This window comes from Salmo salar, chromosome ssa03 (genome assembly GCF_905237065.1).
Source record: "Salmo salar chromosome ssa03, Ssal_v3.1, whole genome shotgun sequence".
NCBI lineage: Eukaryota > Metazoa > Chordata > Actinopteri > Salmoniformes > Salmonidae > Salmo > Salmo salar.
Window position 1 is genome coordinate 55991899 of NC_059444.1, and position 16440 is coordinate 56008338.

At 41.6% G+C, this 16440-nt stretch overlaps 2 protein-coding genes across 4 annotated transcripts; both read left to right on the forward strand.

Annotated features, from left to right (window-relative positions):
- The first annotated feature begins 644 nt into the window (after nt 1-644).
- LOC106600966 (interferon a3-like) lies at nt 645-2794 on the forward strand. Of its 3 annotated transcripts, XM_045714973.1 has the most exons (6): nt 645-1064; nt 1235-1322; nt 1591-1665; nt 1792-1941; nt 2253-2330; nt 2661-2794. In XM_045714973.1, exons 2-6 carry the CDS (start codon nt 1236-1238, stop codon nt 2742-2744), a joined length of 474 nt encoding a protein of 157 aa, XP_045570929.1. In that variant the 5' UTR covers nt 645-1064; nt 1235; the 3' UTR covers nt 2745-2794. The 3 variants fall into 3 exon arrangements, with proteins under 3 accessions (XP_045570929.1, XP_045570930.1, XP_045570928.1); XM_045714972.1 differs by having other exon boundaries at nt 655-1322; XM_045714974.1 differs by lacking the exon at nt 1591-1665 and having other exon boundaries at nt 646-1322.
- Nucleotides 2795-10369: 7575 nt separating this feature from the next.
- LOC123741673 (interferon a3-like) lies at nt 10370-12245 on the forward strand. Its single transcript, XM_045714976.1, has 5 exons — nt 10370-10549; nt 10751-10828; nt 10955-11104; nt 11753-11845; nt 12060-12245. Exons 1-5 carry the CDS (start codon nt 10415-10417, stop codon nt 12153-12155), a joined length of 552 nt encoding a protein of 183 aa, XP_045570932.1. The 5' UTR covers nt 10370-10414; the 3' UTR covers nt 12156-12245.
- The last annotated feature ends 4195 nt before the right edge of the window (nt 12246-16440 follow it).

Genomic DNA, 16440 nt, shown 5'->3' on the forward strand with positions numbered 1-16440 from the left:
TCAGAGGGTCAAGCAATGGCGACAAGGTTGTCAAGCCAAAACGTGAAACTGTGGGGAGACTTTGTCTTTAACCACAAAGAGAAACATGCTTTTCTTATGCTATGAGAAAGCTTTTTAGAATGTAGACCTTTCCACATTACTCTGTAATCTTTATTTAAATGTTCAGACTGATCTCTCTTGTCTCCTTCAGTCTTTGTACTTGATATTTTGGGGTATTTCAAGGTCTTGATACTGTAATTGCGAATAACATGTATCAAATGCATGTGTCAACAATGAATGTGTATGGTTGGCTATATTTTTCACTTTGAATGTTCTAGAGTAAAAAGTTATATCAATGTAATGGACGGACAGACAGACAGACAGACAGACAGACAGACAGACAGACAGACAGACAGACAGACAGACAGACAGACAGACAGACAGACAGACAGACAGACAGAAAGTCGAGGCTAAGTGAAAGTGATGAAGGGATCTGAGACCAGCAGTGAAGCCTAGCCGTATTGGCGGCTCCATAACATGTATGGTCAAATATAATTTTTCATTTTTCCTTTGTAAAGAAAAGGACAACGTTCCAACAAATCATGTTGTCACTGCTCGTCAAAATTGCATCACCAGTTGGTGGAAGTTGGTTACGTCATTGTTGAAATGAAAAGATGAGAGACGCAGACGTCTCCCTTTCACTTTTAATTTGAAGCGCAACACTAAGGACTTGCAAGAACCCCACGAAACAATATTTCGGACTAACTTGGGAACGTAACCCACTAAATTGACCTATTATATGGGTAAATGTCATAGTGTGGGGTTTTATTTCGACTTCGACGATTTTGTTACCAGACTTTTTTTGAATTTGTTTTTTGCGGTTCACGCGAAGTTAACGTCAGTTAAAAGCCTAGCTCGCGTATAGCTTATTCTCGCGAATAGCCTATATCTAAATAAAATAACCTATATTGTTGTGGTTAAACTATCATTCAAAGCTGGCATTTGTTCGTCCAGAAGTCGGACAAAACATGGAATTCCTTTGCCTGCATGTGCTGGAGTCTGAAAAGTTAAAGCCCCCGCCTCCGGTAGGTTAATCGGGGATATTCTCCATACAGTTTTCGCTTTCCCATCTCCAAATAAAACTACTTAAGAGCCAAAATGTTCAAACTCAACTGGGAAAATAAGAGCAAAGCAAACTACTATTTACAATGTATACAATGCAGAGTTGGACGTGTTTTTTTCAATTTATTTGCAGTATGCAGAGCGTGTGTCATTGCTGTGACTGGATCCAACACCACTACGGTCACTTGAGCTCAGAATACCTTTCCCTGCTGGACCAGATGGTGAGTTATCAGCACACTGTAAGAGGAGACTGAATGCATGTATTAAGGACAGCAAAACAACCAACCTATCAAAATAGTATTGTGTTTCATGTTCAGCCTTTGTGTTAGAAGACTGTAATCTATATTTGAGTAGCCATAGTAAAAGGGTGCTAGGCTATAATGACAGAGCGACCACGAGAGGCTATATACATTAGGCCTATACTGTCCTTGCAGTATAAGCTATACTTTTAGACGCGTGACTTAAAATACTATATTGGTTGTATTCCAGGGAGGAGACATCACAGAGCAGGATGCCCCTGTCTTTTTCCCAACATCACTTTACAGACACATTGATGACGCCGGGGTAAAAACTAGAATTTTGACTTTTCATGTTCTGATATTAGTATAGCGGTCTTGAGCCAATGTTATATTGATGCCATAATTGAAGCCTATACTGTTTCTAATCTTCTTTTTACATGTTCATGTGTAGTTTGAGGACCAAGTCAGATTCCGGAACGAGACCATCTATCAAATCACAAAACTGTTTGATGGGAATATGAAATCTGTCACCTGGGACAAGAAAAAGCGGGACGATTTCCTCAACATTCTAGAACGCCAATTTGAGAACCTTAAATCCTGTGTAAGTAACGGGTCTATTTAAAGTATAATCCCTGTTTAGGTCAGGGCTCTCCAACCCCGTTCATGGAGAGCTTCCCTCGTGTAGGTTAACGCTCCAACCCCAGTTGTAACTAACCTGATTCAGTTTATCTACCAGCTAATTAATCGGCTGTGATAGATTAGGATTGTAGTGAAAACCTAAAGGACCGTATCTCTCCAGGAACAGGGTTGGAAAGCCCTGCTTTAGGTGTAGACTACTAACTGTACAAGTGAGAAAATCTATGTGGGCTGTTATGTTCAGTGGGAGGCTAATGTTTTAATTTTGTCCAACAGGTATCACCTGCCAAGAAACCTGAGAGGAGACTGAAACGCTACTTCAAGGAGTTGAATAGGAAGGTTCTGAGAAAAATGGTGAGTTTGGTTTCGGATGGCAACGTGTTCAATACATCTAATCAAATGAATATTAACTAGGCTAAGCAGGAGCAGGTTTGAAACACTGTTTTGGGTTCTAGGGCCATATGTATTAAGCATCTCAGAGAAGTGCAGATCTAGTATCAGGTCTCCTCTGTCCTTATTTATAGTGATCTGAAATGCAAAACTGATCCTAAATCAGCACTCCTTCTCTGAGAAGCTTCATACATTATTACATACGGCCCAGCCCTTTGTTGTTCAAGACAATATGATCATTATTTGACCAGAAAGTCAACACCACTAATATGTACATTTTCCTTTGTTTTTCAGAACTACAGTGCACAGGCGTGGGAGCTCATCAGGAAAGAGACCAAACGTCATCTGCAAAGATTGGATATTTTTAAGGCAAACTGATCATCCGGACTCATCTCAGAAGCTACGCCCTTAACAGTTTATAAAGAATGCACACAATCACGTGGGACCCTGTTAGTCTATTTATTACATTTAAATGCATAATTAATCGTTTTTTATTATTATAAATTTATATTTATATTTTGTGTCCCTTTCTGCTTTTTCAGTGTCTTACACTTATTCTCAGTGGTGGAAAAAGTACCCGACTATCATACTTGAGTAAAAGTAAAGATACCTTTATAGAAAATGACTCAAGTAAAAGTAAAATTCACCCAGTAAATTCTACTTGATTAAAAGTATTTGGTTTAAAATATACTTCAGTATCAAAAGTAAATGTTATTGCTAAAATATACTTCATTGTCAAAAGTAAAAGTATAAAGCATTTCCAATTCGTTATATTTAGCAATCCAGACGTCATAATTTTCTCGTTTTCTTAATTTACGGATAGCCAGTGGCACACTCCAACATTCAGATGTAATTAACAAACGAAACATGTGTGTTTAGTGAGTCCCCTAGATCAGAGGTACTAGGGATGACCAGGGATGTTCTGTTGATAAGTGCATGAATTTGACAATTTTCCTGTCCTGCTAAGCATTTAAAATGTAACGAGTACTTTTGGGTGTCAAGGAAAATGTATGGAGTAAAAATAATAATATTTTCTTAAGGAATGTAATGAAGTCAAAGTAAAAGTAGTCAAAAATGTAAATAGTCAATTAAAGTACAGATACCCCCAAAAACTTCTTAATTAAGTACTTTACACCACTGCTTATTCTACATGTTTTACCTGTTTAATACTTAGAAATGCACCTGTTGTAGACAGACAGGGTACCTGAGTATTGCTCTCACAAGGTCGGCTCAGCAGAACACCCAGACTGTGGTTGCCAGGATTTGTCCTCCTCTGCAGCTGGTCTCTGAGAGCAAACCCTTTGCTGAGAAAGGAGACAGTTGGCTATCTTTGTGTAACCCGTAGAGACAGTATAAATATGCCGAGGGGGGAAATACCTCGTCAGAGCTTCTGACTAACTTCCACATGAAGCGCTGTTTGTCTGTAATCTCTCCGCTGGCGTGAATAGACATAAATTCATTTAAGCTTGACTTTGGGGTCCTTAGTGGTAATTTCCCCGATTTGTGAAGACAATGTATTTTGTATAATTTGTCCAAATTTCGTTGTAGTCTAAAACCAATGAGAATGGTTTTATCTAACCATCTGAGGGGATGCAGATTAAACTTGCTGCTGATCGTCAGTCACATGATGTTCTACTTAAAGTTTATACACCACATGACCAGAAGTATGTGGACACCTGCTCATCGAACATCTCATCCCCCTTTGCTGCTATAGTAGCCTCCACTCTTCTGGGAATGCTTTCCACTAGATGTTACTTGAAACATTGCTGCGTGGAGTTGCTTCCATTCAGCCAGAAGACCATTAGTGAGGTAGGGCACTAATGTTGGGCGATTAGGCCTGGCTCGCAGTCGGTGTTCCATTTCATCCCAAACGTGTTCAATGGGGTTGGTATCAGGGCTCTGTGCAAGCCAGACAAGTTCTTTCAAACTAATCTCGACAAACCATTTCTGTATGGACCTTGCTTGGTGCACTAGGGCATTGTCAGGCTGAAACAGGATAGGGCCTTACCCAAACTGTTTCCACAAAGTTGGAAGCACAGAATTGTCTAGAATGTCATTGTATGCTGTAGCGTTAAGATTTCCCTTCACTGGAGCTAAGGGGCCTAGCCCGAACCATGAAAAACAGCCCCAGACCACTATTCCTCCTCCACCAAACTTTACAGTTGGCACTATGCATTCGGGCAGGTAGAGTTCTTCTGGTATCCGCCAAACTCAGATTTGTCCGTCGGACTGCCAGATGGTGAAGCAAGATTCATCAGTATAGAAAACGTGTTTCCACTGCTCCAGAGTCCAATTGCAGCGAGCTTGACACCACTCCACTCCAGCCGACGCTTGGCATTACAGAATCAATGTAACAAGAATGAACACCATGAGAGAAAAGGAAAAGATAAGCCAATACCACTGCACTATACTCTCGAAATAGGTTACTGTTTTCTTGTTTTTTTATATTCAATATTGAATATGGGGCGGCAGGTAGCCTAGTGGTTAGAATGTTGGGCCAGTAACGGAAAGGTTGCTAGATCGAATCCCCGAGCTGACAAGGTACAAATCTGTTGTTCTTCCCCTGAACAAGGCAGTTAACCCATTTTTTCTTATGTTTAGTCCAATGTTGGTTTTGACATACTTTGGAACAGCACAGTGTCTCTTTACATGATGAACATTGTTTCAGGTTCTCAAATGAATCTTCTCTGGCACAATTTTCACATTTCTGAGACTTTTTGGTAGCTACGGTTAACACTCGTCCCTCAGCGGTAACCCTTCCCCGTTTAAAGGGGCCTCTCTTGATGGTCTGACTCCCCGGATTTTACATCCAGCTTGAAAATGTTCTCCACTCCCACATCGGAAGCAGTGTGTGCAGCGTGCATCTGTTCTGGCCCGCTGGCAGACAAAACACCTCCTTGGAGCTTGAGCAGAGCGGTTGGTATACAGGTTAGGTGCATATTGATGCTGCGCAGGGTCAGGTGCTTGGGGATGACTGTAGTTGCTGTAATACTGCTGCTGGGAAACAGGTGGCTGGGGGTCCTATCTGGCCTCCTAACTGGAGGTGGGGCATAGACACAAGGCGGTGACTGAAACATAGGCTGCTGTAATGTCTCCTTAATCTAAGCAATCTCTGCACTGAGACCTTTTAGAGAAGCTACACCTGTCTTATGTTCAGCTAACTCTGTTAACAGTTCTGCGGGTATCTTAGCTTTGGCTTCCTTCACAGGGCACTTTGCAGATGGCGTATCTTCTAACTGGACTACACTTACCGTTGTAGCAGGCTGTGGGGCATTAAACTGCCTTTTGTTTCGTCTTTCTATCTCATTAGCACAAGCAATGTTAAGCTTCTCTAGCAAAACCTCATCTGATGTTTCGCTATCTAGCAGGAGAGGCTGCATGTCTATCCTGATACTGTCACCCTGGAGACCTGTAAGGACTGTGTGTAAACACATGCGCTGGACTGGAGCAGGGTTATACTTAAGCCCTGATTCTGACTCCTGGGATGCAAACAGTACTTTTTGCCTCAAATCTAAGACGCGCATCAGGAAGCTTTGAGGGGTCTCCTTGCTATGCTGTGCTTCTGAAGCTAGCTGTTTGTAAAGCTCTGTTGGACTCTTCTCTTGGAAGTGGGAACGCAGGATACATCTAAGTGTGGGAAGAGTTAGCTGGGGTTTACCTTCCAAGTAGCTGCGTAGCTGTGAGCCTGGAGAAATAGCCCTGACTACTGCGTCTACTATTTCTACCTCAGGATAGCCTCTGTTAAGTCCATTCTCGATCTGATGGGCAAGGCTGGAAAAAATCTGTTTATCTTTCTGGCCCGGTTCACCTATCTGACCAGAAATGTTAAACTCTTTGCGCCAGTATGAGCTGGGCTGTGCACTGGGTGAGAGCGGCACGCAGAGAATCACTGGCTTTAGCTGCAGTAATCTGCTCAGTTCCCACCCCTTGTTGTGGGGTTGCAGTTCTCAGTTCCTCTATTCTGTGATGTTTTCCGGCTCTTTCAATATCATGGTCAGTTTGCCCTGTTTCGTTATCTATGCCACTGATCATCTCTGTCATTTTGTCTTTAAGTAGCAACAATTCCGACATGCCGCCATCTTCTAACTCTGCAACTTCCTCTCTTTCAAGGAACATCATAATGTGAGTCATCAATGATATGCGGGATTTGTCTTGAACATCTCTTCTCTGTTCGCCTGAGATGTCAAGGAAATCACATATCTCTAGTAACTTGTCTTTAGTCAGGGTGTGCAATTCTCCTACTACCTCTTCCTGTAGTTCTTCCAAGGCGGTCGTCATGTTAACAGAACAGGAGGAACTTTTACTGTGCAGGAGTTGACTCTGAATTAGATGGTCCTTACTGTCTCTGATGGTCGATCAATGGCCTCAGCTGACACGTACTTAACCACCAACTTCCAGCTCTCCTCGAACAGCAACACTTTCCTCACTGCAGCCTGCCTGAGTTGTTATGTGGGGATTTAGCTGGCTCGGAATTCAGCGACCAGGATGTGGAAACTGGACATCTGAGCAGCAATCTCAGCGGAGCCTCCAAAAATGTTACGCCCCTGAAAAAGGGGAGAAATAATCACGAGTGATACGGTATTGTTTCCTCACTGAGAACTTTTACTGCAATAAGGAAAAGATCGCGATTTCCCCGCGAACTTGGGTGGAGACCAGAGCAATCGATCTCAGGCTCATAGATTAAGAGCATTTAGTAGATCACAGATGAACACTTTTCCCCTTCAATTAGGCACCACAAAATAAAGTAATCAATATAACGTTTACACATTCCTTTTACAATTCTTACCCTTTGTAGCTTGATGGGTTTTAACTTTTTAACACAATTATATGAATGTTATCAATCTCTATCAACAAATACAGAATGCATGATCTTTTTAACCTTAGATGTTTTAAGACCCTCACATACTATGAACTTACTAATACTTTTTAATGTATAACAGGCTATGAGTATTTCCTTTAACGTGTCACATCTGCATAGACATGTATGAAAACTGTTAACTTGCTGGACAAAAAACATTCTTATTAATTTCACTATAGCAAAAAAAGTGGGGCTTGTGAAGGGAAGCTAAAGCCTGAAGCCTGCAGCCTTCTTCACCACAAAATAATGTTTTATAGCTTTACGTACAGCGATACTTCGCTTTATTCTATGATGGACATCTTCAGCAACGTAGGTATCATATCGAATCAAGATTAAGATAATCGGTTGTTGATCATTTAGAAAGTCTGTTTCACTTAAATATTATGAAAAGAAACATGGTTGTGTTGAAATAGTAGAGTTTCTATCTGACTCAGTTCTGCCGAGGCACAGCTGACTCCGATCGGTGCAGGTGGACGCAGTTTATGCACCAGTCCCCTAAATATTGCACCAGTCCGCTATTTGGTGTGCACATTTTGATTCTCAATATATCTCATTATTAGGCCTACATTTATTTTATTTTATTAGAGCACATTATATGTCACCAATGCTTTCATTCTCTGTACCACAATGTTTCATTTAAGGTTACTATTCCAATACAGCTCACTTTATTTCAGGGTGGACAAGTTACAGTTCTGTGTCTAAAAGAAAAGTCGAGCGCATGTTTCCAGAGCAGGTTTACAGGAACACACAGGCAGGATACACTTCAGTATCATGCAGCAAGATTTTAAACCCTAAACTATAGTATATGATTTTTACAATTTCAAAATGATAAATTGGAAGTTTATCCACGGAATTTATGAGACACCCTAATGCCTAAACCCCGGGTTTTTTTTATACAGGTGAGGACGTTTCTGTAGTTGCATTAGAGGTTTTGAGATATATGGCCCAATTATTTAATGGCCTGACTCCTGTCACGTGGAACAAGGAAACACTGAACCTGTTCAAAAACAGATGACCTTGTTAAGTTAAGAAATTAGAGGGATGTGTAAGTATGATCCCTCATGGTGTAGTCTAAGCTATATTTGGGGGTCAGACAATAATTGGCACAGGTCTTTAATTTGTGATTTCATCTAAATTATTTTTGTATAATATTTTCAGAACATTAATTAATACGGAACTAATTCACAGACCACCATTTTATTGTCACCAGGTCGGGTGTGGTGTTGGGGCATCCTCTGGAGATGGAGGGTCGGTCACAACAGGCAACGCGTCATGAAAACACATTTCGACACGCTGAACACCGTCTTGAAACAGAAGGTGGGTCCAATATCAAATGTCCTTGAAAAGAGGCTAAATTAATCAGAGGAAATGTTCTAGATCACCACAAATCGGATGAATTTTGCTGCCACAACTCACATGTGAAGCATGGAACTTCCAAACGCCGTTTCAGTCAACGGATGCGTTAGCGTTTCACCTGCTGTGGTTGAGTTGACTCTAAAACAATTATGTATTGTATGCGCTCCAGGAACACAGCGCATGCGTATGTGAGATCGTGGGAGGTTTGCTGGTACAAACTGGTGCAGATTCCTCGACAGCAGAGTCAAGCAGTGAGGAAGAAGAGGTGTGTTGGACAACCACATAATCATCATTGGAGACATGTGACATGTACATGAGGCTGGCTAATAGACTGATGGATGATATATTTACTGTCTGATTGATTCATGTACATGTGAAAGCTATTAACGCTGTTATTAATTTATTTCTATTAAAATTAAATGAAAAAAACATGCATCTATTATCATATTTTTTGTATTAATTTACATATTTAGTCATCCATGCATTCATCCATTCAGTCTTTCATGCATTCATTTGTTCAAAACAACGGCGAAGAGAGTCTATGCACTACAGATTAGCAGATGTAATATATTTATTTCATACCACGACTGTAGGCTGCCGAAATAAACCTGTTGACCCATTTAACAACATTTGTAATTAACTGACTGCACAAATACAGTGGAATTCATCTCAAGTTTGAAAATAATCATTAATTTGTTGATTGGCCAACAGTCATGAACAATCAATGCTATGATCAGTTAGTTCATTGTTACAAGGTAACATCATATAAAGACTTAACATAAAAACTGCATCATCAGAAACCTACACCTACAATTAACGTCTTAGTCATCATCCTCATATGATTCTATATCTGAATGGGATTTTCATGGTTAAATAAAAGTTTAGAAAAATATAGCTATAACCATCATTAGCATCATCATCATTCACATTCGGTCAAATTCACACATCATCGTCAAGGCAAAATTACGGCATATAACTCTTTTTTTAAACAAAAATGAACTAACATTAAAAAGACCCTTTGGAATTTACCGAATCAATTTAATAAGAATGAAGCGCATAAGAGAAAAGGAAAAGTAATTCCCCTGCAGGCTGGCAACACCACCGCAACACCACCGCACTCTACTCTCCATTTTAGAGGCAGCGGCTTTAGTCTTCATTCAACACTACCAGTTACTCTATTAATAAAACGTGTTTTTATTTCAAAGATTTGCAATATTAACACTGTTCAGTAATGCTTCAGACTGCACTACCGGATTAAAAGAGAGTCGACAACAGACTAAACGTGTGTGAGCAAAAATGGATCTCCGTGCTACTCCTATCAAAAAAACGTTTCACACAGAATCTGAAAAATGTGGTGTGCAATGTCCAAAACTACAGTTAATTTATATTGAACATGGCCCTCGTTTCATAGGAGAGATCCATGTACCATTGTATTATAGAAATAACAAATCAGCCATGGTTTTCTTAGTATTTAATATTCAATATGGGCAACATTTTAACACCTGCTGAATATGTTAGCATGAAATGCATTGCTCAATGCAATTCTCTTCATATGAAAACTGTTGACTTGATAGGCAAACATTTTCTGATTAGTTTTACAACAGAAAAATTAAGAATAAACCCCCTGAAAATTGGGGCTTATAAAGGGAAGCGAAAGTCTGAACCATGAAACCCTTCTTCACCACAAAGGGATTTTGATACCTTTACGTAGCGATACTTGTGTCATATAAAATGGGCATCTTCAACAATCTAGGTATCATATCAATCAAGATTAAGATAATCGGTCGTTAATCATTTATAATAGCTGTTCCATTCAAGTTCTTATAAAAGAAACATGGCTGTATTGAAATGGTTGAGCATTTGCCTGACTCTGTTCTGCCAAGGCACAGCAGCATCAAAACCTTGCAGGTGGACGCAGTTTAGGTTGGGGAAGCTGAACGATGTGAGCATAGGCCTGCTCTCAGATATGGTGAGGAATTTAAACTGCACCAGTCCGCTATTTGGTGTGCACAAATTGATGAGCAAAATTCGCAATAATATTCAGATTTCTATTTTGCATTATAGCATATATTTTTAAGCAATGCTTTCACTTTCTGTACCACAATGTTTAATTTAAGGTTACTATCACAAAATAGTTTACTTCTTGATATTGATATGAATTCTATTTCAGGGTGGACTCTTTCCACTTATGTGTGCAGAAGAAAACGTCGAACAAATGTTTCCAGAGGATCTTTACAAGAACACAGAGGTAGGAAACACTTCAGCATTTTGATAGCCTAAGTACAGTATAATTTAAATACAGTATGGGTAATTGGGAGTTTAAAACCACTTATTTAGACACCCAATGCCTAAAACCCTGTTTTATTTTATCCAGGGTGAGGACGTCTATGTGGTTGCATTGGAGGCTATGCGATATGTGGAACAATTATACAACAACAGTCTGACGTCTGTCACGTGGAACAAAACAGAACTTAACATGTTCCAAAACGTCATATATCGTCAAGTTCAAAACTTAGAGTTATGTGTAAGTATGATCCCTCTTGTGTAGTCTATATGTTATACGCTGGGCGTACCCAACATTAGCAAGACCTGCTCTTTCCATGACATAGACTGGCCAGCTGAATCCAGGTGAAAGCAATGATCCCTCACTTGTTAGACCCACTTCTATTGGTGTGGAGGAAGGGGCGGAGACAGGTTAAACAAGGATTTTTAAGCCTTGAGACAATTGAGACATGGATTGTGTATGTGTGCCATTCAGAGGGTGAATGGGCAAGACAAAATATGTCTTTCACGGGAGTATGGTAGTAGGTGCCAGGCGCACCAGTTTGAATGTGTCAAGAACTGCAACGCCGCTGGATTTCTCATGCTCAACAGTTTCCCTTCTGTATGAAGAATGGTCCACCACCCAAAGGACATCCAGCCAACATGACACATCTGTGGGAAGTATTGGAGTCAACATGGGCCAGTATCGCTGTGGAACACATGCCCTGACGAATTTAGGCTGTTCTGAGGGTAAAACGGTGTGCTCAACTCAATGTTAGGAAGGTGTTCCTAATGTGGTGTACACTCAGTGTATTTTGGGGGCAGACAATCGTGGGCATTGGTATTTCAATAATTTAAACACTTCAAACACACCAAATATGTTTCTAATATTTTCATAACCGTCTCATAGGTCGTAGGTGGTGTTTGGGAATCCTCTGGAGATGGATGGTCGGTTACTCTGAAAACATACTTCAACAAGCTGAACACCGTCTTGAAAGAGAAGGTGGGTCCAATTTCAAGTGTCCTCAAATAGAGGCTAAATTAATCTGAGCAAAAGTTCTAGATCACCAGAAATGAGACTCATTTCAATGCCACAACTCACATATGAAACTTGGAATTGCCAAGTGCCGTTTTTATGTCGATGGATGCGTTGGAGCAACAACACCTGCAGTGGTTGAGTTGACTGAAATAACATGTATATCTTGTACGCTCTCCAGGAACACAGCGCATGCGCATGGGAGATTGTGCGAAAGGAGATTCGCGAAAACTTGGTGCAGTTCAAGAAATTCATTGACAGCAGAGTCAAGCTGTGAGGAGAACCACAGAATCATCATTGGAGACTGACATATTCCTCAGGCTGGCTAACAGATTGATGGCTCATATATATACTGACTGACTGACTGGCCGGCTGCTATATTGACTGAATGACTGATTTATTTATTTATTTATATTGGTAGACTGATATTTATGTGTACACTATGCATTTATTTATTCGTGTTTTATTTATAATACAATTAAATATAAAATACATACAACTAATCTCATATTGTTTTCATTCACTTATATAATTAATTCATGCATTCATGCATGCCTGCATTCATGCATTAATTTTTTTATAGACCGACTTTCTAAAGGGGAACTCTGACATTGAAACAAAACCAAAGCACACTCAACCACTATTTTGTAAATAGCTGAGAGATGGTGTTGAAACAAATAACCACTGTCACAGAACTATAGATGCAAGGAAGGATGATCCATGAAATCACAATTCTAGTTTTATCTACATTTTGAAGATATACAGTGGTTGTTAATATTTGCATTGTTTCAACCAATGGTGTAAAACACGTTGGCACATTGGTTTGTTGTGTTGCAACACAATCTCACACTCAATTCGTGCAAATATGTACGAAAAGTATTTTGCATATTTCAAGCATTTTTGTGCGTTTTTGTGTGGCTTAATTTGTGTGAAAAGATACACATTTTGTGCTACTTAATACGTAGGGAAATACACACATTTTTGTACAACTTCATTCATTAGGAACAAACTTTTTCGGGGTCAAACTTTGGAACAATCTATTGAAAGTTATTTGAGCAATGCTTGATGAGCAACTGCCTTTTTTATGTCCCATATATATTTCTATAATTAAAAAAACGTGATAACCAAACATTGTTAATCAACCAGGTTATCACCAAAATAATTATATTATAATAGAAGCTTTAGATTGTTTTTTTTATTTGTATTAATGCCTATACTGTTTTCTATGCTTGTTTTCTCTTAATTCTTTAGAATACTGGTGTATTTGGAGTCAGAAAGACCCATTTTTTTCGTGTTGGCAACCGTAGGACTACACAATTTTCTTCATAACGCATTTCATAGTTCGTGGAGACTACATTACACAATTGTCTTTATATATTTATTCTTAAACTACAATTTTCTTTATTTATTCTTTAATAAGGGTGTTTCTTCATTTTTAATATTTTCTACATTGTAGAATAATAGTGAAGACATCAAAACATTGAAATAACACATATAGAATCACGTAGTAAACAATAAAGTGTTAAACTAATCAAAATATATTTTAGTCAAAAATATTCCTAGTCAAAGCTTATCCAGCTGGGAAATGAGAGAATGTTGTCAAAATGTATGTAGTGCTTGATGAACAGAGCAACAAATCTCTGGCCAAGACAGAGTTTTTGAATCTCTTCAAAATCAATGACAGCTCTACTCCGTACACCATGAAGACCTGTTCTGGGGTAACAGAGACTTCAGACAGGAGAACTTCATGGTGGAGTCTATAGACGGACACATGCAGCTCACTCTCCCTACTCTGATAGACTGTGACATGATGCCAGACAATAGGCCATGCAGGCCATGAACCGTCTCAAATCACTTCGCAGGACTTTAGACCAAAAGCCTGACATGAAACGTCATTTTATTCTTCATGCAAAAGATGCTGGAAAACGACCAAATCAAATCTCCGCCACTAGAGGGAGACAAAGAACGCTGGTATCTGCACATACTTGGAGTTTACCATCTACAATAACCTGAACATGTAAGAGTGGTGTTTGACTCCAGTGCTAAGTGTCAAGGAGTGTCACTTAACAACGTTCTGCTCAGTGATCCAGACTTAAACAATACACTCTTGGGCGTCCTAATGCGCTTCCGCAAGCATTGCATTGCGCTAACGGCAGATATGCAACAACTGTTTTACTGTTTTGGAGTACGTGAGGATCACAGAGGTTACTTAAGGTTTCTCTGGTATGAAGACAACAACCCAGATAGAAACATAACTGAGTACAGGATGAAAGTGCATGTATTTGGGAACAGCCCCTCACCAGCCATCTACTGCATGTGATGAGTAGCTCTACTGGGTGAGAAGGAACATGGGTCAAAACCCAAGCAATATGTAGTGAGGAACTTTTACATCAATGATGGGCTGACATACATTTACATTTACATTTACGTCATTTAGCAGACGCTGTTATCCTGAGCGACTTACAAATTGGTGCATTCACCTTATGATATCCAGTGGAACAACCACTTTACAATAGTCCATCTAAATCTTTTAAGGGGGGGGTTAGAAGGATTACTTTATCCTATCCTAGGTATTCCTTAAAGAGGTGGGGTTTCAGGTGTCTCCGGAAGGTGGTGATTGACTCCGCAGACCTGGCGTCGTGAGGGAGCTTGTTCCACCATTGCGGTGCCAGAGCAGCGAACAGTTTTGACTGGGCTGAGCGGGAACTGTGCTTCCTCAGAGGTAGGGAGGCGAGCAGGCCAGAGGTGGATGAACGCAGTGCCCTTGTTTGGGTGTAGGGCCTGATCATAGCCTGAAGGTACGGAGGTGCCGTTCGCCTCACAGCTCCGTAGGCAAGCACCATGGTCTTGTAGCGGATGTGAGCTTCAACTGGAAGCCAGTGGAGAGAGCGGAGGAGCGGGGTGACGTGAGAGAACTTGGGAAGGTTGAACACCAGATGGGCTGCGGCGTTCTGGATGAGTTGTAGGGGTTTAATGGCACAGGCAGGGAGCCCAGCCAACAGCGAGTTGCAGTAATCCAGACGGGAGATGACAAGTGCCTGGATTAGGACCTGTGCCGCTTCCTGTGTGAGGCAGGGTCGTACTCTGCGAATGTTGTAGAGCATGAACCTACAGGATCGGGTCACCGCCTTGATGTTAGTGGAGAACGACAGGGTGTTGTCCAGGGTCACACCAAGGTTCTTAGCACTCTGGGAGGAGGACACAAGGGAGTTGTCAACCCTGATGGCGAGATCATGGAATGGGCAGTCCTTCCCCGGGAGGAAGAGCAGCTCCGTCTTGCCGAGGTTCAGCTTGAGGTGGTGATCCGTCATCCACACTGATATGTCTGCCAGACATGCAGAGATGCGATTCGCCACCTGGTTATCAGAAGGGGGAAAGGAGAAGATTAATTGTGTGTCGTCTGCATAGCAATGATAGGAGAGACCATGTGAGGATATGACAGAGCCAAGTTACTTGGTGTATAGCGAGAATAGGAGAGGGCCTAGAACAGAGCCCTGGGGGACACCAGTGGTGAGAGCACGTGGTGCGGAGACAGATTGTCGCCACGCCACCTGGTAGGAGCGACCTGTCAGGTAGGACGCAATCCAAGTGTGGGCCGCGCCGGAGATGCCCAACGTGGGGAGGGTGGAGAGGAGGATCTGATGGTTCACAGTATCAAAGGCAGCAGATAGGTCTAGAAGGATGAGAGCAGAGGAGAGAGAGTTAGCTTTAGCAGTGCGGAGAGCCTCTGTGACACAGAGAAGAGCAGTCTCAGTTGAATGACCAGTCTTGAAACCTGACTGATTTGGATCAAGAAGGTCATTCTGAGAGAGATAGCAGGAGAGCTGGCCAAGGACGGCACGTTCAAGAGTTTTGGAGAGAAAAGAAAGAAGGGATACTGGTCTGTAGTTGTTGACATCGGAGGGATCGAGTGTAGGTTTTTTCAGAAGGGGTGCAACTCTCACTCTCTTGAAGACGGAAGGGACGTAGCCAGCGGTCAAGGATGAGTTGATGAGCGAGGTGAGGTAAGGGAGAAGGTCTCCGGAAATGGTCTGGAGAAGAGAGGAGGGGATAGGGTCAAGCGGGCAGGTTGTTGGGCGGCCGGCCGTCACAAGACGCGAGATTTCATCTGGAGAGAGAGGGGAGAAAGAGGTCAAAGCACAGGGTAGGGCAGCGTGAGCAGGACCAGCGGTGTCGTTTGACTTAGCAAACGAGGATCGAATGTTGTCGACCTTCTTTTCAAAATGGTTGACGAAGTCATCCGCAGAGAGGGAGAAGGGAGGGGGAGGGGGAGGAGGATTCAGGAGGGAGGAGAAGGTGGCAAAGAGCTTCCTAGGGTTAGAGGCAGATGCTTGGAATTTAGAGTGGTAGAAAGTGGCTTTAGCAGCAGAGACAGAAGAGGAAAATGTAGAGAGGAGGGAGTGAAAGGATGCCAGGTCCGCAGGGAGGCGAGTTTTCCTCCATTTCCGCTCGGCTGCCCGGAGCCCTGTTCCGTGAGCTCGCAATGAGTCGTCGAGCCACGGAGCAGGAGGGGAGGACCGAGCCGGCCTGGAGGATAGGGGACATAGAGAATCAAAGGATGC